This window comes from Taeniopygia guttata, chromosome 2 (genome assembly GCF_048771995.1).
Source record: "Taeniopygia guttata chromosome 2, bTaeGut7.mat, whole genome shotgun sequence".
In the NCBI taxonomy this organism is placed as follows: domain Eukaryota; kingdom Metazoa; phylum Chordata; class Aves; order Passeriformes; family Estrildidae; genus Taeniopygia; species Taeniopygia guttata.
Window position 1 is genome coordinate 76,708,470 of NC_133026.1, and position 21,798 is coordinate 76,730,267.

The following is a 21,798-nucleotide window of genomic DNA, read 5'->3' on the forward strand; positions in this document are numbered from 1 at the left end:
TATCTTGCTTCATCTCTGCTATACATGCTGTATCTTAATGTAGTTATTTTGTTTAATTTCCCTAGGACGAGGACTCTTTGCATCCATCTAGCAATTTGCATGTGCTGAGATTTTTTATTTCTATCATTTAAGTACTGGGGTGAGAATTGTGTGCATCTTTTTGAGCGATTACAAAAGAAGTAGCAAGTAGCCGTTACTACTCTGAAGCTGCAGAGTAGTTCAGTATGATTTATCTTCCTGTTGCATGAATACTTGCATCTTCTGCTAGGAAACTGAGATGCCCATTGCTAAATGGAGGGTAATGTAGGCTACTGCTAAGGAGAGTGTCAGAGGGGAGCTTTTCAGAGTGCTGTTCCTTTCACCAGCCCCATATGAAGTTGTTGGCATGCTGGTCACATGTTAACACTCCTGTCGTTCTCTGTCTTCACAGTCCAATTATGGAAGCTTTTGGCAATGCAAAGACTGTTTACAACAACAACTCAAGTCGCTTTGGGAAGTTTATTCAGCTGAACATCTGTCAGAAAGGAAACATTCAGGGAGGAAGAATTATGGATTGTATCCTTGTTTGGTGTTTCCCCTGTTTGTGGGAAGCGCCCTGGTACCTCCTTGATGGAGGACTGAGGGAGAACTGGCTTGCCTTTGTCTGTCCTTTCACCCCATCCTGAAATATGTGCAGTTAAATTGAGCTGGTGTAGGTGGGAAGGGGAAGCAGCAACACCAAATTCACACATGCCCTCATGTTTTTGTGGCGGCGTGGGGGGTCTGTACTCTTGGAGGAACAGCACTTCGGATTGCTGCTGCTAGCATGACAGGACTTGTGTGCATTTCTCATGTAATGAGCTAAAACAGGCTAAGTCCTTGGGAATAACTTGAGTTGTCGGCTATTTCCCTCATTACTGTATCCAAAGATAAGCTGCTTAGTTCTCTGGAAAATTACTTGAAAGAGCAGAGCTGCTCAATTTCTGCAGTGTGAGTCTGGGTGGGTTAAATCCTCAGATTTATCCTACCAGCTTCACCAGAGCAACAGAGGTGTGGGGATAAGGAATATTCCAAAGAGATCCTATTTGCTGTTTTAGACATAAACTGCATTTTCAGTGGGAAAAAATTAACTCTTGAGGTTGCTTCCAAGCTTTAGGGAAAAAGGCAAAAGAAAAGAGATGTCATTTAAAATGCAGAATCTGCCAAGTCCAGTTTTGATGAGATGGAAGAGAAGGTGTTGATATACTGGTATTAGAAGTACTACAATATTATTATTTTTGCTACTTTATTTATCTTGTTGGAAGTATGAAACAGGCTTAGCATGTTTTAAGAAAAAACCATAATAGTCTTCCTGTTGTCTCAAATGAAAGAAGGAAAATTATAAAAAGCTTCTGCATTAATTGATTATTACTTTATTTCTTGACTAAAGCTTTTCTTGTTGGCTTCAGATTTATTGGAAAAAGTAAGTGGATGTTTTCTTTTGCTTAGTTAATTGTGTTTGATTAAATTTTTGTCCGAGACTGTAGGTAAAAAATTTATCTTCAGAAATGATCACCTAAGTGGAAACTATTTTTTACTTTGACAGAATCGTGTAGTAAGACAAAACCCCGGGGAAAGAAATTATCATATATTCTATGCTCTGCTGGCAGGGATAGAAGAGAGAGAGAAAGGTGAGTGGCAAAGCACAAGTCGCACAGCTGTAGTGGTTTTCTGCTAGCAGTCAGCAGTGGTGGCAGCAGTGGAGAATTTAACTGCAGAAACCCAGTAACCCAAGCTGAGAAATAGGTTATTTATTCAGTGAGTGTGATTTTGAGCTCAACTTGAGAAAGGAAGCCGCTTAGCTGAAGAATGTCACTGAGCTGACAGTAGTTTTCCTCCCAGCTTCTGCTGTGGCCTTGGGAAAATTACTTGGGGACAAACATGTTGCTGGTACTAAATAACTCCACAGCAACAAAGATAAATCATTCTGTTTGCTCTAATCCTTTCTCATAAAGATTAAATCCACTGAACAAAAGAAATGACATTTTTATTTGTGCAAAATTGCCTAAAGCTGTTTCAGCATCTCCCTGTGGGCCTACTGTCTTTGCATATTTAAAAGTAGAGTTAACTCTATTATGCAGCTAAATCAAAATAACACCCCATCTGATTTTAATACAAAACCTTGTCTTGTGCATTGTCATAATTTCTGAGCGGATGAATTGTGAACTGTTTAAGTCTGGCATAGTAACTTGTGGAGTACTTCTGTTTTGGTATTCCTTTTCACTCCCCCTCTTTTCTCTCATTTAGATGCTTTTTACTTATCTGTACCCGAGAACTACAACTACCTGAACCAGTCTGGATGTATAGTGGATAAGACAATCAGCGATAAAGATTCTTTCAAGGAAGTCATTGTGAGTTACTTTCCTAGCTGCTTTGCTTTAAAAGTGCTGGAAGTTCAGTTGTGTGCTGCCCATTGACAGAGCAGGGTAGAAAGCCTTCCTGTGCTTTCCTCCGTGTGCAGCTCTCTCATTAAGGCATTTATCTTACAGGGATTTATATTTTCTCAAAATGCTTCACTGTCATTTTGACCATGTCGTTATCTTTCCTCCAGTATGTCCTTTTTACTCTGTTGTTTCAAAACGTTAGCAAAATGCTTACGTTTTGAAATGAAAAGAATATCTGTTGGGAAGTCAGTAATATTTTAACATGCCATTGTCTTTCCCTGCATTGTTTTGTATTACAGATATATATGCATATATGTATATATGTGTGTGTGTGTGTGTATATATATATATTTAACCATTTTTTAATCTGAAAGCTTTGCCGACATCATGTGGCATCTACTGGGTGGAGCCTGCAGTACAGCACACCGGAAGCAAAGCACCTGTGACTCTTCAAGTTGCAGCTGGGAAATCCAGTTGTGTGGAGTAACTTATACAATAGAGTTATGAAAACATAAGCACAGATTAAAAACCCAGGTCCTGATGCAATCTCTCTGAATGGCTTTTTGTCTCACCTCCACAGCAATTAGTCCATACTAACCACACTAATTGGGTATTGTAGCACTGAGGTGATGTGTGTTAGATTTTAAAAATCAGATAAAACATTTGGTTTTATGCCCTTCACGAAACTTTTTTTGCTTAGCTATGTTAATGTTTTTGCCAAACTGATGAACTAATGTCTCATGGATGCAACAGCTTTTCAGTGTGAAAATCTCTCATCTTGTATGGCAGAAGGAAGTGTTGGAAACATTGATAACTTACCTATATTGTAGTCACATGCTGAAGTTGATTATCATGACATTTAATTTGTGCTAATCATCCCAGGCTAGGCAGACCATGAAGTCAGTTGGGCAGGTCATGTTTGCCTGCTGCCTGCAGCATGGGCAGGCTGGGAGCAGGGCTGCCAGGCTGCACTCCCAGAGCAGGACATGGGCAGAAACCCCCACAGCTCACCCTCACCTGTCTTCCTGTTACAGTTATCTCCTTTAACTGCTTTTATTGCAGTGTAAGTCTTGGAAATGTTACTGAAGGGAAATGTTTTTATAGGAGACAGGAAGGAACAGCAAAGTGTGCAGGGAGATGAACTTGTAATGCTGCCTCCCTTTTGTTGTGAGAGGTCTTTTTTACAAAATAAACTTTCAACCTATATCTCTACTCTGCTTTCAATTGTGGGATGAGTCTGAGGCTTTTCCATTTGTAATGGATGATTTATGAAAGACAAAGTGTGTCATCTGTCAAACACCTGCAGTGACTATAACATGATGAGTCTGACTGTAAGGGTACAAAACAGTGATCTGGTCTCAGACAGGCTCATATTACACCAAAATTTGGAAGATTTGGTCATTTCAAGAGGCATACAATTACCCCTTCTTTGTCAAAGGAAAGTATGTGTTCCTCTTGTTTTAGTATTTTACTATTTGATCTTCTCCTCATTTATGTAGTTGAGCCTTGATTGTTGCCATGCTGTTAATTCATAAATTCAGCGCTTTTTATATAGATACCTTTCTTCCTCAGTTTGACTGGAAGTTGTCAGACTGTGAGAGCCCCGGGATTGATTCAGGGGTCTCATGTGGTGGTAAAGTCTCTCCTTCAACCCGTGCTTCCAAAGAAAAACTCCGCAGCCTCTTGTTGTTCAGTCTCAAGGCAGTTTATTGCTAGCTATCTAAAAGATTGTCTTTGCCCGCTGCGGCTGCTTTGGTCAGCAGCCCAGGCAGACACAGACACTCCTGACACCCTCACTGTCCAGTGTCTTCTTCTTCTCTCTCCCCGCCCAGAGCTGCTGCTATCTTTTATATGATATATTATGTATTATATGTTTACAGATTTTCCCCAATACCTACTATCTATGTTACAATGTGCTTTTCTACTCTAAACCAATCTATGAGTGCCAACATCACCAAGAACATGGAGGCAAGGAAGAAGAAGGAGGAAGAACAGGATCAGGCCCACTTTCCTCCATCTTAGAACTCCTGACCCCCTGTACAAAGTAAAACCCCCCTGTACAGGTGTTAAAACCCCCCTGTACAATACTAAAAAAATTTCCCCTCTAATTTGTAATTACTTATACAATACCATCTAACCCTCTGTGACCACTTGTTCCACCTTCAAAGTTGGTAACTCATTCCATGGCTCAAACTCAAAATCACAGCTGTTTTCAGCTGCTTGCCAGGGTCTAAAAGGCTTCTGACCAAGGCCTGGATCCTCTGAAAATGTCTGAGGGACATTTTGAGTTCAGGCATCAGACTGCATTGGTAAGGTGCATATTTGGGCACAAAATTATCAAATCTTAAATGCTGCTGTGTTTTCTCCCCCATGCCTTGTTACCTACAACGCCAATAGGCAAATTTTGGTAAAAACATGCAGAAGGTAATCAATTAATAATTGAAATTATAGTAATTGCACCTGATGCACAACTCAGTGGGTTACTCCAATATTTATATGATTTTAATGATGAATTTGAAAGCAAATTACAACATCATTACAGCATCAAAATGAAATTTCTTAAAAGCAGAGTGATACTTACATGTTCCAAGATGTCCCAGTGATGCCTTAGAGTGTATTCTGTTTGGGATGAAACCAAAAGGAATGAACTCGAGCCATTTTAGTCCTGACTTGCTCTCCTAAGGCCTCCCATTTTTCAGTCTGTGCATGTTATTGAAGAAGCTCACGTGTCATTCCAGACTGCAATGGAAGTGATGGAGTTCAGCAGGGAGGAAGTACGAGAAATTCTGAGGCTGTTGGCTGGTATTTTGCATCTGGGAAATGTTGAGTTCATCACTGCTGGTGGGGCTCAAGTGTCCTTTAAAACAGGTGAGAAGGCTGTGCATCCAAGACTAAATGTTTCTTGGTGTTCTGAAAGCCTTATTTGTTGCTAGTGTATCTGAACATAGCACGGATAAGGAGTGAAAGGGTTTTACTGCTTTTTAACATCTGTAAATGTTGATTAAAATGTTACTTTGGGAGGATGGAGTTTGACAGATAAGGCAAAGTAGTCTGCTGCTGGATGCTAGGTCTTAATTTGGGAAGACCTTGGGCACATACTTATTCCATTAACAGTAATGAAATTCTAATTGAATCTAATTCCTTCTTTGAAATATTCTCAAGCTGATAAAACGTAAGTGCTCAACTACATTCCCTAACCAAGATCTCCACTGCAAGTATCTTTTTTTAGAACTTTCAGTATTTCAATTACATATCTGAAAGAATGTGTTGGTATGTATAAAGATTGAGCTGGTGTGCATTTAAAATGTTCGTTTAAGTATGGCATTAGAGAGTAGCATTATGTTCTGCTTTATATGCCACATTATAGCAAAACTGAAGATTAAAGTAAGCATGGAAGAAAAATTTCATTGGTTTATCCTCATCATCCCGCGCAAAACAGAAACACATTCATGTGGACAAAGAGTCAATTACTGTTTGTGTCTGGAAAAATGTGTTAGTAGATTGTTTTGAGTTCTTGACATGTAGCATTAAGAGGAAAATAAATATTTGTGACTTTCTTGTGATGTACTTCTACTAGTAATTTCCTTCAGTTGTGCATATTTATGCCTTTTCATGAGCATCAAAACAGTATCCTAGAATTTCTCATTGTGTTTCTATCTCTAACCCCTGTAATTTCAGGAGTGTCTTAAATGGTTGTGGTGGTTGTAGTACTACTACTAATAATAGTAGTAAAAAACCAAATTGGTTTCATAGCTTGTATGTTTAGGAAACATATTTTTATTTGTCTTTCTCTTCTACCAGCCCTGGGTCGATCTGCTGAGTTACTGGGATTGGACTCCGCACAGCTAACAGAAGCATTGACTCAGAGGTCGATGATTCTCAGGGGAGAAGAAATCCTAACACCTCTTAGTATACAACAGGTAAAGGCATCTGAATTTTGACATGTTTTTAGGGTCTTTGAAAGATGTCTTAGTCTTCAAGTCCAGAGAAATCATTGATCACTCAAGAACAGAAGCTTAGCTCATGCATCAGAATTGTAATCAAAACTACTACATAATTTTTTTGGGAAGGATCTAATCACTTTAGATCCCATCCTATTATTCTGGCCAGGGCTTATAGGTTGTCCCTTGTTATTCCTATGAAGACCGATTACTTCCCATTTTTTTCAAATGCTAAACATGTAGACTGCTGTTTTTTTCACTGTGGACACCTGTGTCAGTGAAGTGTTTTTAAAAAAATTTCAGGATAAATATTTTTGTAAGTTACAATAAAAGAATTAGAAATAGGTATACATAACATTATTGTTTCCCTCTCAAAAAGGGTGAATTAAGGTATTGTTTCCTACACTTCTCTTTCCTTCCTCCACACCTGAAGTTTATAATTTCCTGTTGTTTGAATGTTTTAGCTCTGAAATGTAATTTTAAAGCCACATTTTAAAGTCAGCTGTTTGAAGTTAGACTGTTAAAGCTCAAATTTTGATGCTTTGTAAGTACTACTACAATTGCTGCCAAGCTACGTAGGAATAGGAAGCTGCTGGCATTATGCATTGTTTTGTGCTGTGCTAAGTACACTGACCAGCAGAATATTGTCAGTTCTCAGTCATGGGGTGGTTGATGTGTTGTGTATTCCCTCTTTACGGCAGGCAATAGACAGCAGAGATTCTATGGCTATGGCACTTTATTCTCAGTGTTTTGCATGGGTCATTAAGAAAATCAATAGCAGAATCAGGAGCAAGGAAGACTTCAAGACTATTGGAATTTTGGACATATTTGGATTTGAAAACTTTGAGGTAGGTTTCAAAAGCTTATTCAAATGGATTGTCTGATATTTATGCTTTATTGCTTTACATATTTTTGTCATCTTCTCTGGAACTTTATTTTTAAACATGTTATTACCTAACCCATTCCCTTGTTTGCAAAGTAAAATACCTAAAGTGTATGCATTTTTGAAAATTTCTTGTCTCATTAGATAAACCATTTTGAGCAGTTCAATATTAACTATGCAAATGAGAAGCTTCAGGAGTATTTCAACAAGCACATATTTTCATTGGAGCAACTGGAATACAGCAGGTAAGAGAGAGAGGAGAAATTGGAAAGAATTTTGACAATATCATGTTCACCTGAAGTTTTAGTTCACAGCTACCTTAGCTTCCTTTGAAAGTCTCTGTCTGGAGCTGTGTATTTTATAAAAGCAAGCTGGTTTTGCTGCAATTTACAAGATAAATACACCAGCTACTCCTATTTCTACAACTAAAATAATTTCAATGAAAAGGCCTGCTTTATTTTCTTTAGGGAAGGACTAATTTGGGAAGATATTGACTGGACAGACAATGGAGAGTGCTTGGATCTTATTGAAAAGGTAAGAAGGAGTTTGATACTGTTACCTATTTTTAGTTTTTTATTCTGAGGTCATATGTCTTTAAAACATTTGTCAATGCAAAGAACAAGTGAAGAAAATGGTGGATCTTGCATGTTTAAATATAAACTTTTAATCAGATCATTTTTGTGTAAGGCTATGTTAAGGATTATATTGTGAGCTCTTTTCCTTGCAGCAAATTTTCTCTATCTGTGATTATATGCAAAAGCAATATTTGGAGGTGATTAAAAAGAACCATTTGATCCATGCTCTCTCTTGCCATCAGTACAAGGTGGGCTGTGTGAGCTTATCTCAGTGGCAGGTGTGTGACTGCAAGAGTTCAGAAGGGCACAGAAACGAGTGGCAGCAGGCAGGGCATCCAGCACGCAAGACGTGACTGCAGTCAGGGCAGTGCTGCTTTTCAGGAGCTGCTCTGAGCCCTTGGGAAGTGGCTTGTTAAAATGTGCATCTGGACAACTGTGTTTTCCTGAGAGGCTGTTATCAACCTGGAGCTTGCTGGACACATTAATTAAGTGTGGGGTAGCTTGCTTTGTTTACCACCTTTCCTAGCATGAGAAGTGGGGAACATCAAAGGAAATCACACAGAGGAATATGTAAAGCAAAGGGAGGTTATGCTTCACACAGGGTGAAATTAAACTGTGTATTTTTTGCTCTGCCCCTGGACATTGTGGATGCTAAAAGTTTACATTGTACAGTTCAACAACTGAGTGAATATTTATATGGAAGAAACTTTTTTGAAAGGCTGTTTTACACAAACTCCTCAGACTTCTGATCATTGGAGATCTTGGAGGCTGGGGATATATTCTGGGGCAATGTCACTGTATGCATCTAAAAACTGCCTACGTCAGGAGTACTGATTCTTCCAGTAGCTTTTATTTTATTGTAGTTTTTGTTTATTTTACCCACAGATCATATGCTCTATATTTCAAAAGGAGCGTTGCCAGAAAAACAGGATTACAGTCACCTTCAATAGTGGGGTTTTAGTTGTGCATGAGTGGTTTTGTGCCTCTCTGCACACAGCAACTTCAAGGACTGTGATTTTTCCAAACTGGGGGCAACAGCTGTGTCCATCTGTGCACTAATTCATCTTCTGCCTCTTCTTGCTGTTCTAGAAACTGGGGCTACTAGCACTCATCAATGAGGAGAGCCATTTTCCTCAAGCTACTGACTGCACCTTACTGGAGAAGTTGAATGCCCAGCATGCTGTATGTGATGTTTTGTTGCTATTTGCTGTGCAAATTATGTAGGATCTTTTTGCTTTGGTAGAAATTCATGGTTCAAACATATGGGTGGATAGTTCTAGAGGCTTTTTTGGATGTGATCCTACTTCCATGGCAAGCCATATATTTTGTTGTCAAGGCTGAGTTGATTACTGGAAGAACATATCCTTGTTGCTGTTCACATAAAGGTATCTATTGTGGTAAATAAGTTAAATTCTTCTCTTAATGAGAGCTCTGTCAACCTGCAGTAGCTCAGATTATTTAGATCTTCAATTTCTTTTGATATAATAAAGCATTTACCTTCATTTACTGAAAGTTTGCAGTTTCTTTTGTCCAGATTAATGTTACCTTTATTTGTGATACTGGAATTATTTTTCACAATTTCTGGGATGCAAGCATATCCACCAATCTTCCTGCCAGTTTAAGACAGCACCTTCTCTTTCAAAGTGCTTTTTATAGATGGTTTTTCTAGGTGGGGTTCAGGTTTAGTATAATGCCTATTTATGTGCTATAAATCTGTTATTACTGCATTTGAAGCAGCCCAGACCCAGACTAACAAATCCTATTTTCATAAGTTGCTTGTTTGCTATTGGAGCACTAATCTTGCAGAGAGTTTACTGGAAGACAATGGTCTGTTTAGGTATGGGTTGAGAGGATTATGCGACAACCCCCTCCAAATATTTTTCTCTTTTTTCCCCCCTCCAATTAGAACAATCCTTTTTATGTAAAACCAAGGGTTGCCGTTCACAACTTTGGAGTGAAGCACTACGCTGGGGAGGTAATTTCTTTATTTACTGAAATTATTCCAAGCAAAATTTCATTAGCTTAATTTTCCCCCAAGGCTGCTCAAAATTAACTAAAGCACTGTTCCCTCAGCACTTTTTACAGCGCCACTCTTGTGAGAGGTGCCTGACTTTTTGCCTTGTTTTTTGAACCGGCTCTGTTTCCTTATAGGTCCAATATGATGTCAGGGGGATCTTGGAGAAGAACAGGGATACTTTTAGAGATGATCTCCTGAACTTGTTACGTGAAAGCAGGTAAGTTTCTGCGATTTTTTTTAAGGACATACGCTAAAGGGCGTTGTATCAACTAATTCTGGCAGGATTAAACACCTAATTCTTCTGGGGTTTGAGTACATTAGATGTTGCATACCAGCAGGCCTTGATAGACCTGAAAAGAGCACAGAATGAAATAGAGATGAGCATATCATATCACAGAAATGAGCATATCAGAGTTGCCTGTAAGCAGGTCTGACTGTAATTTGTTCTCACAAAGTTTGGTTTGCCTACATTGTACTATTGTTGCTGTTCAGTCCAGGGGCTTCCTAGAGAACTAATGTGCCGCTCTGTAACGAACAAGGATGCTGGAAGGTGGTCCTGGTTTTTAACTGTTTGAGTGCCTCATAGGCAGCATGCATGTGTGGGTTTTTACTTCATGTTTGCGTTTCTGGCATTCCCTAATTGGTTAAACACTGGAGACTACCACAGTGCAAACTGCCATATAGCAGTTGCTTTAAGGGGAGAACTTCTATTAAGATTTATCTGACTGAAAGTCTGAGCTTGGATGCCTGTGGTACCTGCATGTCTCATGTCAGTCTGCTGTGTAAGGTCTTAGGGTCCTTATGGTGGTACCCTGTGAGCTGTGGTGGTACCACATCCATTTCTGTAGGTGTTTGGTTGAGACTTAAGGACACACAGAGGATTGGCAGAAGAAGAGGGAGCTGAGCCTGAATGTTGCTGACTCATCGGGCACCCTCCCCTATCCCCTCCAGTCATCCTGCCTTGCTGTACAAGTTGCTTGTTTGTAAATTCCTTAAGCCCTTCTGTGCTAGGGAAGCTATTAATAAGCAATTCCCTCTCTGTTGCTTGTTCTGGATTTATGACATTTCTGATATATCATCTATCAACTTAAGTATCTAGGTAAAAATATTAAATGAGTTAAACTGGGCTGGGCCTGGTTTTGCTTTTACACCAAAATCTGTGTGGAGTTTGAATTAAAATGTCTGTGTTGCTGTAGAAATGCTAAGAGGAGAGTATCCAGCCAATAGGGTAGAAAACAGCTGTTATCTGAAAGTGAGGCTTGCATGGATGGCTGTTTTGTGTTATGTCCCTAACCAAGCTGGAAGTCTTGTTTTTTGGTCTGTCAGGTACAATTCTGGTTGCAGTCAGCTGCAGTTTTGGTTGAGTGAAATGCAGTAAAGCCTCTAAGACTTCACACTTCATTGCCCTAAGGAGGTGTTTGGAATTGAGAAGAAAGAACCTCCTTGTTCTGTTGGGTTTTTCTTTGTTTTGTTTTTTCTCCCCTGGATATATTCTGCAAAGGCAAAATCTAGTGTTTATTAAAGATTGTGGAGAAAATCAATGAGCATGTTTTTGATGGTGGAGCTTCTTGCTAGGAGACAGTGCTTTCTTTGCATTCTACAGGGGTGAACCTCATAGTCTGTTAAGATACACTTTAGAAATACTATTTTTCTTTTCCATTTCAGTATTGATTTCATCTATGATCTGTTTGAACATGTTTCAAGTCGCAACAATAAGGACACTCTTAAATGTGGAAGCAAGCACCGAAAGCCTACTGTCAGTCTCCAGTTCAAGGTTAGTTAATGTGTCGTCTCTGCTCTGTAGCTAATCAGTGACAGAAAGACCCTGGTCAATAAGGAACATGTACAGATTGAGAAAGGCAAAACTTGAGCATGAAAACGCTGCTGTGTCTTCTGTGACATTGCCCTTGCCGTGCCTTGCTGCCCTTGATTGACTGTCCTAACTAGCTTCAAGTAGACACTAACCTTTCCATCACACCATCCCCACAAAACTCCTGTTGCATTCTCCCCTTGCCTATTCGTTCTTATTTTTAAAGCTCATCTATGAAGTTGATTTCTCTTGTCCTGATTTGTCTTTAAATCCAGCCACAAAATCCCACAAAGCCTTACAGCAGTGCCTGTATGCTGAGAAAAATAAATGCTGAAAAAGTACCTCATTAAGGTGTTGCCTTGCTTTAACTTAAAGTTTGGAAGGCATTTTTGTTAAACACCTTTTTATGAGGCTTTATAGCCTCTCATCAAAAATGGCACCAAATTGAAATCTAGCATAAAGTCTAATCTGCAAATTATTTAAAAGGGAAAGATTGGTATGAAACATCTCCTAAATTGCATGAGTACAAGTCTGGATTAGTTGCCTTTCATTTTGTTTGAATTAATATACATTTAAAGAGTTCATTCACTTTTTTTAAAGAAGAGCAGACTCAAACCCCTTAAGGGCAGATTTTATCCTAATAGAATATTGCTAAGTGTTGGACAGAACAGCAAGGAGTGTATGCTGGGGCACACACAATGTCTTTTATTAAAAAGTACTGATGTATTTTCGAGACAGCTTGCTTTGTGCTACCATAACTCATCTCAGAAGTATCCATTTCATGTCATGAGATGGTGTTATTTGCTGGTTTTCTGGGATAGCTGGAGGTACTATTTCCACTTGGTTATTTCTATATGTGCAAAGTAGACCTTTAAAATGTTAGCCTTACAGACCACATTTTTTCACTCATTTTGTGAGGTAGAACAAAGTGTAGTAGTCTTTCTGTTCTCTGTCAAGGACCCTGGAAAACATAAGGATGATAAAACATGAAATCAAAACATTATTGCCTCTTATCCAATGCTGCAGTAACTGACTATTAACCAGCTGGACTGCTTTACACAATGTTGACCTTCACCCTTCCCCAGAGAATTAGGTTGGGTATTTTTTACATGTTTTAAAGCCTTACAGGGATTAGTCCATCTTACTTCAACTGAAGATAAGAACTTTGCCTTCACAGTTTTATTCTCATGATAAATTGGTTGACTCTTCTCTTCATTTGATGACCTGCCTAATGCAGGCCTGGGGGTGCACACAGAATAACAGAGTTTAGATACCATCTGTTTCAGCCTGTTGATTACCAGGGCAAGCTCCAGATTAGCTCATCACCTGACAGTGACTTAGAGGCTTGCAGCACTGTGGAGAATCTGGCTGTACTACAGGTGAAAGTGAAAATAGTTTGAATCCTTTTTGTTTAGACTGACCAACTTTTCCAATCTGCAAGTGGGAGCCTGGGATGAGACAATTGTGCACAGATGTAATGTTCACACAGGTTTAATATGAATGAAACCTTTATTTTTCAAAGCTGTAAATATTTGTCTTTACACAAAGATTTTTGTCTTTGTATGTTCTGTTTGATATTTGCTGCCCAACTCCCTGGTCCATAGGCTGACAAAGGCAAGCAACCAAGAATACAATTCATATTCCCAGTTATTTTGCTGTTTCCTCACTTTGCCCTGCACCAGCGTGTGCACAACCATAACTCTGCCTGCTGCCTTTTTCACTGCATTTCAATCACCAAGTAAGTGCTTGGTCTGCAGATTAAAGCAAGAATTTGTTATAATAGACTGACATTGACAGTTTTGCTCCAAGACATATGGCAGGACACACAGTGTTGCTCCTTTAAAATGTGCACTTTCTGCCTCATTGGCAGCCTTCTCTATGTTCTCTCTGCTGCCTGGCACAAAGTGCCACCTTTGAGGGGTGTAATTTTATCATTGCTAACTTTCTGGGCTCTTCAGAGCCTGAGCTCCTCTCCTGTAGAATCATTTGTATCTCTGCAAACACATGGAAGAATTCAGTTTAAAAAGGTTCATCATACTTAATGATACAGAATGAGGCAAGTTGGAAAAAGATATGGAATGATGGCTCAGGTGGGAAAGGGGTGGATGTGTAATTAAAGTAATAATAATAAAAGGACTGAGGGATTTTGTGATTTTTATCTCCAGGCTGAGGTTCAGACAACTGATAATCTAATGTGCATTGGATCATTCAGAGTTCTAAAGCTAGGAAAAAACCTCCTGTCTTCAGGGAAGATGGAAAATGAGTGGGTTTGGTGTGGTTGAAATGAAAAGAGGAAATCTGAGTTGGTGGATTTTGCCATAGACCCCTTATCCTTCCTTTTGACTTGCTCAAGTTTAGCTGTTTGGGAATGTGGATCTGAAGTTTTAAGCAGTCATTTGAAAGATGCCTGAAACAAAAATTTTGTGTTTCCTTATGAACAGCTTTCTTTGTATCAATCTGCGAGTCTTGTTCATTGTTAAACGATGATGCCAGTTTTGATCAGAAGAGCCAGTGGAAGAAGGAACACACATATATTGACCCTATCTGTTTGGAAGCGAGAGCTTCCACAGTGTAGTAACTTCTGGTGTGCGCCACTAGGTGCTGCAGTTAGATGCTGTCTGCAGTGCTGAGCTGCAGGAGCCCTTGTCCGGGGTTATGTTGCTTGTACAAAAATCCAGCTTGTGAACTACTGTCTTCTCTCTGCCTGTGTTTCAGGAATCACTTCATTCCTTAATGGCAACACTGAGTTCTTCAAACCCTTTCTTTGTTCGGTGCATCAAACCCAATGTGCAGAAGGTAAGATTTTAAATGGTATCCATCTTTTCTGTGCATCTCAGGCCTAAACTTTTGCTGCCTGCCTGGTCATTTACCATTGTGTGAAGCAGAGGGTTCTATTCTTCACTGATTTTGTAGAAGGCTTTCAAGGGGAAGGCACTGGGAAGGGCTTTTGAATTTTTTTTTTTTTTTGCACATGGCCGATGCACCTCTTTAATAGTCATTGCTCACAACTCTGATAAAAGACTGGCTCTAAGGAAGGTTATAAACAGAAGGTAGAAGGCTGCACTTCTTGTGTGACAGCTCTGTGAGAGCCTTTTTAGGGAGAAAATATCAAAATCGCAAAGTTTGTTTTAAGTCACTAGAGACAGTGATTCAGATGCGTATAGAAAAATTGGTGTGAATTACTCTGTTGTCAGACTCTTGGTCTTTCAATTTATGAAAATACCTAGAATTGTATGTGCTGGATGTTTTGTTCTGTTTCAGATTTTTGTTCTTAAAACAGGCTTGGAGACTAAGGCTTACGATATCAATTTGTCTTTTGAGTTACAGATAATGAAAAGCAGTGTCAAGATTTGCCTAAATATGTTGGAGGACTCTCTAGAAATAAAGTGGTAGTGGTACAGTAGTCATTGAAATTAATATTGTTAGCCTGGTTCTGGTATCCTGGGATTTTTCGCATCTGTTTTGGGCATAATAGACGGTTATTCAGGCATGGTCTGCTTTTGTCAAAAATACAACAGCCAGAGATGCTGGTGAATCTGATTTATGGCTGTCACATGGCAACTCAGAGATTGGTGACTTTACTATAAATCCATTTTTAGGTGTTCCATTTTTCTGGGCTGCCTTGTTAATCAGGATACCAACAAAACAGATGTATGGGTTTCATTGTAGGTTTTAGGGCCACAGTGGGCATCCTTTACTTAACATGTTTGCATTTGCTGCCTGTTCTGCTATTTGTGATGTACCAAATAACATGCAGATTTTGGGCACATTAGCAAGAGGAAGCAGCCTGGAAGCAAATAAAAACAACTTTCTGTGTCTTGTGGTGTTTGGTGCTCAGAGGTATGAAGCCACCCAGGTGGCTGAACCCACATGGATGACAGAGCCCTGGCAAGTAGCTGGGATTTGTGAGCTTGCTTGTTTAGCAAAATCAAAAGGCAATTTTGAAAAGCTTGCTGGCCTCCCTGCTCCTGTTTCTGTCTGGAAGCCCCATGACCCTTAAATGGAAGGATTTTGGTAACAAACTCACAGATTTTCCTTATCTGTCCTTTTATAACTGACTAATAAGGCATATCTCCACAGTAGCAAAGGTACAAGGATTTGCTGTGATTGATGCAAAGATCAGGCATTTCTTGCATTTCCGTAGCAAGGAAAACACCGAGTTCCTATTCCTATGTTCCTTGTTCTTCCAGTCTTTTCCTACTAAAATGCTTCATCTCTGACAGTTTTGGCGTGTGTTACTGTATCTGCACATATATTTTACTACCACTAAAACACAGTTCTTACAGAATTAGCAGCTGTGCAAGGAGAAGAAGCTTGAGACAGTCTTTGGGGACCACCTCGAACTCCAGGAGTGCATGCAGGAACAGATTGCAAAATTTCTGTAGACAATCCATTTCAATGTATGTGTAAAATCTCACTGAAATCTTATGCAAAAAGTGGTTGTATTTGTTTTCCATTTGCCTTTATTTGATTGCAAATTTAACTTGAATTAATGACTTTACTAAATAAGAAATACTGTTAAAAGAACAAGAGTCAAGTGTCCCAGGGCTTCCCTTTAGTAGCTGACTCAGTAGAAGACTTGACTGAAAATGAGAAGGAAAGCCGTATATAATGCTTGTCAATGGCATTCTTCATTCAGGGAAGTGTTACCAAAATGCACCTTTGGGACTCACTGTTGGAATTTTTGCCTGCTGTATGCTGCTCTCTATCTCCCACTCCCCACTGAACAGACGCAGTAATTTTTAGTGCTGACCTCGTGACATCAGTCGTGTCTCTCCTTCTGCAGCAGTGGAGGTATTGGAGCAAGCACAAAACCGGTGTTTTGGCTGCTTTGTATCTTTCTCTAGGTGCACGTCCCATTGAGCGGTTTGCAGTTTATCCTCTCATGCAACATGTCACTTCTTTCCAATTAGACAAAAGAAAATAAGGTGACTCAGTTTGCTGTGAACCAGCATGGCTCAGAGACACAGGAGCTTTGCATGTACTACCAGGGATCACCATATACATGACTCACTCTGCAGGGCTGGTTAGAAAAAAACAAACTGCTTGAAAGATTTGGATGAGCTACTGAAGTGGAGTAAACTTGGATCAAAAGAATGCAAAGGTCTTCACTGAGCATTTTCCTCAGTGTTTTCCATTTGCAGTCATGGTGATATGGAATGATAAATGTCACTCGGAAGATACTTAACAGTGCCTGCCAACTACCTAAGTATGTGGAAGAAAGAGGTGTTTTACTGCTTTTTTGAAATCCACAGCATTAAAGGAGAGCTGGAGGAGAGAGATTTGTCAAGGAGAGAGCTGAAGTTGTGTTATTGGGAGCAAAGCCTTTCCATCTACTTGTTCCTCTCTGGATTGGATACAAATAGGGGATACACCTGTTGGTAAACATCCTTTGTAACTGGAGGGGAGGAGTTGGGGGAACTCAAAAAGTATGTTTGAATTCTGTAGGTGAATGAAGTTAAGCAAGTAGAAGTCAAATTCAAGCCTTTGAAAAGCAGAATGTATAGCAAGATACTTTCTCTGCTGTTCTAGATATTGAAGCATATTCATGTTGGTAGCAGATGTGATAATTTACAGTAATTATTTCATTGTTTTAATTTTTCTAAAGTTCAGTTTCTAAATATGTTGCAGTGGCAAGCAAAAACAATTCAGCTTAAGCAGTAAACCACTGAACATTTACATATGAAAGCAGGTTCTACACTCATTAGTGCAATTTCCTAAAGGGAGCGAATGGAGTGTGACCTTTTGTCACAAGACATTTCGGCAGGCAGGCCTCAGACAGGACAGAGGACCCATTAATCTTTGGGAGACCCCAGAACAATCAGGGTATCTGTTTTCACAATTTCCAATCTGTTCTGAACTATCCATAACATGGAAGTTTTTCCACTTGGTATGCTTAATGAGTGTTTTCTGCTAGTGAAGTGTCTTTCTCCTCTGCTCCCCTTATCTTTGCTGCAGCTGGCAGAACTGTGTATCATTTCATCCCTTTGAACTTTAGCACATCTTTCTCTGTTTCTTGGTTTCATCGGGTTTTTTCTGTCTCCTGTTTTATTTGATATTGATTCCTCCCTGCAACCTTCCCTTTTCTGATCTCTGTCTTCTTTTCTTTGTGTACCTTAAATTAAAAAACAAACACCACCAAAAAAAAAACCCAAAACCAAAACCAAACCTACAACAAAAAAAATACTGTCTTTTTAAAAGAAGCTGCAGCTATTGCTAAAATCATCAGCTGAATGTTCTTCCAGCTTGCTGCTATTAATAAAGTTGCTAAGCTTTGGTGCTATTCAGAAGACAGATCTGAGTAAATTTAAGATCTAAACGTCCTATTCAAGCTGTTTCAGGGGCAGAAGTTTTCCTGTTGCCCAGAAGCAGCCAGCCTTCGGCAGCTTGGCTCAAGTGCTTTCTCAGGTTCCTGTTTCCATTTAGGCTATTTCTTGAAAATACATTGGCATAATCTCCAGTGGCACAATACTGGTATAATCATAGTGAGTGGCCCCACCTCCAGCATCTGCAGGGCCTCAGCTGTTCTGGTCTCTCAAAACCTCAGTTATTACGGCTTGGTTTTATAATCCCCCATTCTCAAGACTTCAAGAGATTCAGATATGGCCATTCTCTCCTGCACATAAATAGGTGCATGCACGTGTCTTTGATTACAGATCTAAAGCCAGTTTGGTCCTGATAGACAAAATTGTGGCTTAATTATAGTTCACGTAAAGTATTTGATGTAGACAAAAATTTGACTTTTTAAATTGTTTTTATAGGAAACTTATATGAATGACACCAGGCAACAGGATTCCAGGGTCCCCACTCACATCTGTCTGGTCATTTGATGTCTGTCTCATTCCTCTGTTGTAATGATGACCCTGTCACTGTCAAGATAAAAGCTGCCTTGTCTCAGACCTTGTGATCTCTAAAGGAACAATTCTGTTTCTCTTCGGGTTTTTACATTACTTTTTTTTAAATCTTAAAGTTTAATTAGGTTTGGTAAAAAAGTGAGACAAAATTAAACTATTGTAAAGCTACTGCAGGATAGGGGCTACAGGGAGCAACAGGAAAAATGAAAGTGGTAATACCTTAGCAGTTCAAAGGAAGATGGTAGAAAAAAGTCTGTAATAAATTCTATGAAGTTTACTGCTCCTAGAGTCCTATCATGCTCCATATTCATTCTGGGAAAATTAGTATCATGCCAATATGATTGTTAACATCGCTTCTGGGGACAGAGCCATTTGAAGGGATCAAGGTATGGCTATTGGCAGCTGCAGTGTACTTTGAGGCATAGGTCATTAGTGACCATGAGACACCCTGGAATAGCAAGCAGTTTGTCCTCTAATATGAAATAAGATACAAACCTATTTTTCTTGGTGCCTGAATTAAAGTTGTGTTCTTAAAATAGCTCTGAATCATTACAAATGTAAGTTTAGCATGATACCAGCCTAAACACCAGGTAGAAGTACAGCTCAGGAATGCAGTACAAAGGAACAGTGATAGCAGAGCTTGACCCCATCTGCAAGAGTGATTGTGTCCAGGGTGTGGAGCAGAAACAAGTGCAGGGAAGGCAGTAGGTGATGTGGTTGTCAAGCTGGAATTGCAGTATTGTCATATTGAGACTCAGTATGAATTACTGAGTTCGCCTTCTAGGGAGATTTTTTTTTTTTTTTTTGCACAAATGTGGATGAGAAGAGTGCAAGTCTAATGGTACTGTGTTGGAAGAGCACTGACACATAACCTTGAAAGATTCAAGGGTATTCTACTGTACCTGAAGCACAGTATTGCTAAGCATCTGGATAACTCTACTTTCAGAAGTCCTTTTTAAAAAAAATTGCCCTTAATAAGGTCGTCTAGTTCCAAACTTCTATGGCCACCCTATTGGAGTTATATATCAAGCATTTGCTTTATACAGTAAAATTCATCAGATTCTGGGTCTCCTTAGAGAGGAGCAGATACCTTTGTGGGTTTTTGAATATGCAGAGCCCAGCAGTTAAAAGCTAAAAAGTGTTAGGCCCTAAATGGAGGTGTCTCTATGGTTTAGTCAGTTGCCAAGCCCTGGAGTATCTCTGCAGCAGAGCTGCAGTGGTGTCTGGTACTGGGAGCTAGCAGATCACAGGGTAAATTTGACTTGTTGTTCATAAGGGAAAGGTAGTAGATAGTCTGATCATGTTAATAGTTATTCTGTCAAACTTTGAAAGTAGAGAAAATAGATAATATAGCCCAGGTGGAGCTGCTGGATGTGTGTCTGGCTGTCTGTAGAAAGTTAAAGTCTAGCACTATTCATTTACAGCTGTATAAGCAGCTCATATATTAAGAGATCCTTATTGCCTTTTTTAAAAATCTCTCTTTAATCTCAGTTGTTCTAAATAAGTACTTGGTTTAAGAAAGCTTTCTGGCTGCCAATTGCTGCTATCATTGCTTCTGGAGGCAGCAGAGCCACAGGCTGTGAGAACAGATTGCTCTTGCTTGGGCAGCTTGGGTCAGACTCAGGGAGCTGCTGCTCAAACTCATCATTTGAGAAAAAAACAGCTGTTTCCCAAAAACACAGCATGTTGGCCTGATCTCGCAGGTCAACAGTTGCAAACAATTTATCCTCCTTACCCTTTAACTAGTTAAGAAGGCTTTATTATTCATAACCAGGAAAGCGCAATCAGAAGGTGTGGTGTTGTGCCTGGCCAACGCCACTTAATTCAGCTACCTGGACCTTGTCGCCTTGGGTTTTGCAGAATTACATAGCTTCAAATCAAGACCTGTAGAGTATGTCCCTGCTGCATCATTTTCTGACACATCACTTGAGTAATTAGGTCAGGTACTCGAGGACTCATTCCTTAGGTAAAAGTGGTAAGGAGAGTGGGTGAGGAAAGCAATTGCTCCTGCTCACAGGGTGCTGGCAGTAATGTTATGTGTGAATCTGAATCCTTGTCTGAAAGAACAAGGTGTTTTGTGCTATATGTAAGCCATGCTTCAGTGCCCTCTCTGAAAGATTACCCCCATCACTGCTGTGGTGCAGTGGTGCAGCCTCTTGGTTATGCTGCCTGAGAGCCACTAGGTTGTCCCTTTGTCCCCATCTCAGAGTATCCCCGCTTGCCGGGCTGAAGTAGGTCATTCCACTCTCCGGGCAGTCACCCAGACAAGGCATGTTCTTCTTCTTCATCAAGGTTTGTTGTTTGCTAAGCAGGGCTGACAGGGCATTCCTTTGCTAAGTGTATTAGGGTTTGTCTTTCAGTGACCATGGTAAAGGGGTTTAAAATTGAGCTGTTTAAGGCTAGGGACAGAGAGCTGAGATGGGATGCTGCAGGCGAGGCAGCAGACACTCTGCTGTAAAGGTTGCATTCAACTCTAGGCAGAGCAGGCCAACAAGAGTTTTGCATGTTTTGCAACGTACCATTTGGTAGGACTCTGTCCACAAGTGGTAGGAGCAATTTCTGGATCTTGGATAGTAACTGTGGCAGTATGTAAGCAGGATGGAGGGACACATGAGGAACAATTCATTGCTGCCAAAGTATCAGAACAATTCTGTGGAAAAATCAAATGCCCGGGGATGGAATATTTTTAATGTGCAATGTTTGCTGTGCAGTTCAGTGTAATATCTAAGAGTGAGAAAGACTTTGACTGCTTCAGCAATTGATCTACCAGCAGCAGAGGATCTTACTGCCTACAGCTGTCTTCAGGCACTACAATAATTCTTGCATGTTGTGCCACCTGATGGATTTTTTTTTTGTGGCTTATGAATTCCTTTATATGTGGCTATGTGGCATAGATAGGCAATTGAGGAACTGCAACTACTGATCCCAAGTCTGAAGTATTTGCTTTTTATAAATACCAGCAAAGAACTTGGCTTTTCTTCCTTCTTGTGCACTCTACCAAGCATTTGAATTGCAAAAATTGTCATGCAAATGTATGCATTGAAAAACTGTGTACTTCATCAAGCTCTGGAAGTTTTATTCTTTAACTGCTACTACAAAAAAAAAAAAAAAAATCCCCCCATCTCTACATGGCAATTTACATTCAAATCCTGTTTGCTGTGTTCTCATGGTAACTGCTCCAAGGGAACATGCACAGTCCATGATAAATAGATATCTCTAAAGCTCCAAAAGCATTACTGGGGTACAGAGCATTGTTCTTTAGCAAATACTTTAAAGTTTACAGATCTCTTCCTTGCTAAGCTGTGTCATAGGGCAT

The 21,798-nt window shown here is 39.8% G+C and overlaps 1 protein-coding gene across 4 annotated transcripts in view; it reads left to right on the forward strand.

Annotated features, from left to right (window-relative positions):
* Positions 1-21,798, forward strand: part of MYO10 (myosin X) — a 162,814-nt gene that overhangs the window by 98,094 nt on the left and 42,922 nt on the right. For all 4 annotated transcript variants that reach the window (XM_030267071.4, XM_072924275.1, XM_072924277.1 and 1 more), the window contains 14 exons: positions 431-555; positions 1,428-1,441; positions 1,565-1,649; positions 2,266-2,369; positions 5,141-5,270; positions 6,204-6,322; positions 7,045-7,191; positions 7,371-7,471; positions 7,694-7,760; positions 8,891-8,983; positions 9,708-9,776; positions 9,953-10,035; positions 11,484-11,592; positions 14,344-14,424. In XM_030267071.4, the coding sequence (XP_030122931.2) occupies positions 431-555; positions 1,428-1,441; positions 1,565-1,649; positions 2,266-2,369; positions 5,141-5,270; positions 6,204-6,322; positions 7,045-7,191; positions 7,371-7,471; positions 7,694-7,760; positions 8,891-8,983; positions 9,708-9,776; positions 9,953-10,035; positions 11,484-11,592; positions 14,344-14,424 (1,327 nt within the window). The remainder of the gene's footprint in view (positions 1-430; positions 556-1,427; positions 1,442-1,564; positions 1,650-2,265; positions 2,370-5,140; positions 5,271-6,203; positions 6,323-7,044; positions 7,192-7,370; positions 7,472-7,693; positions 7,761-8,890; positions 8,984-9,707; positions 9,777-9,952; positions 10,036-11,483; positions 11,593-14,343; positions 14,425-21,798) is intronic.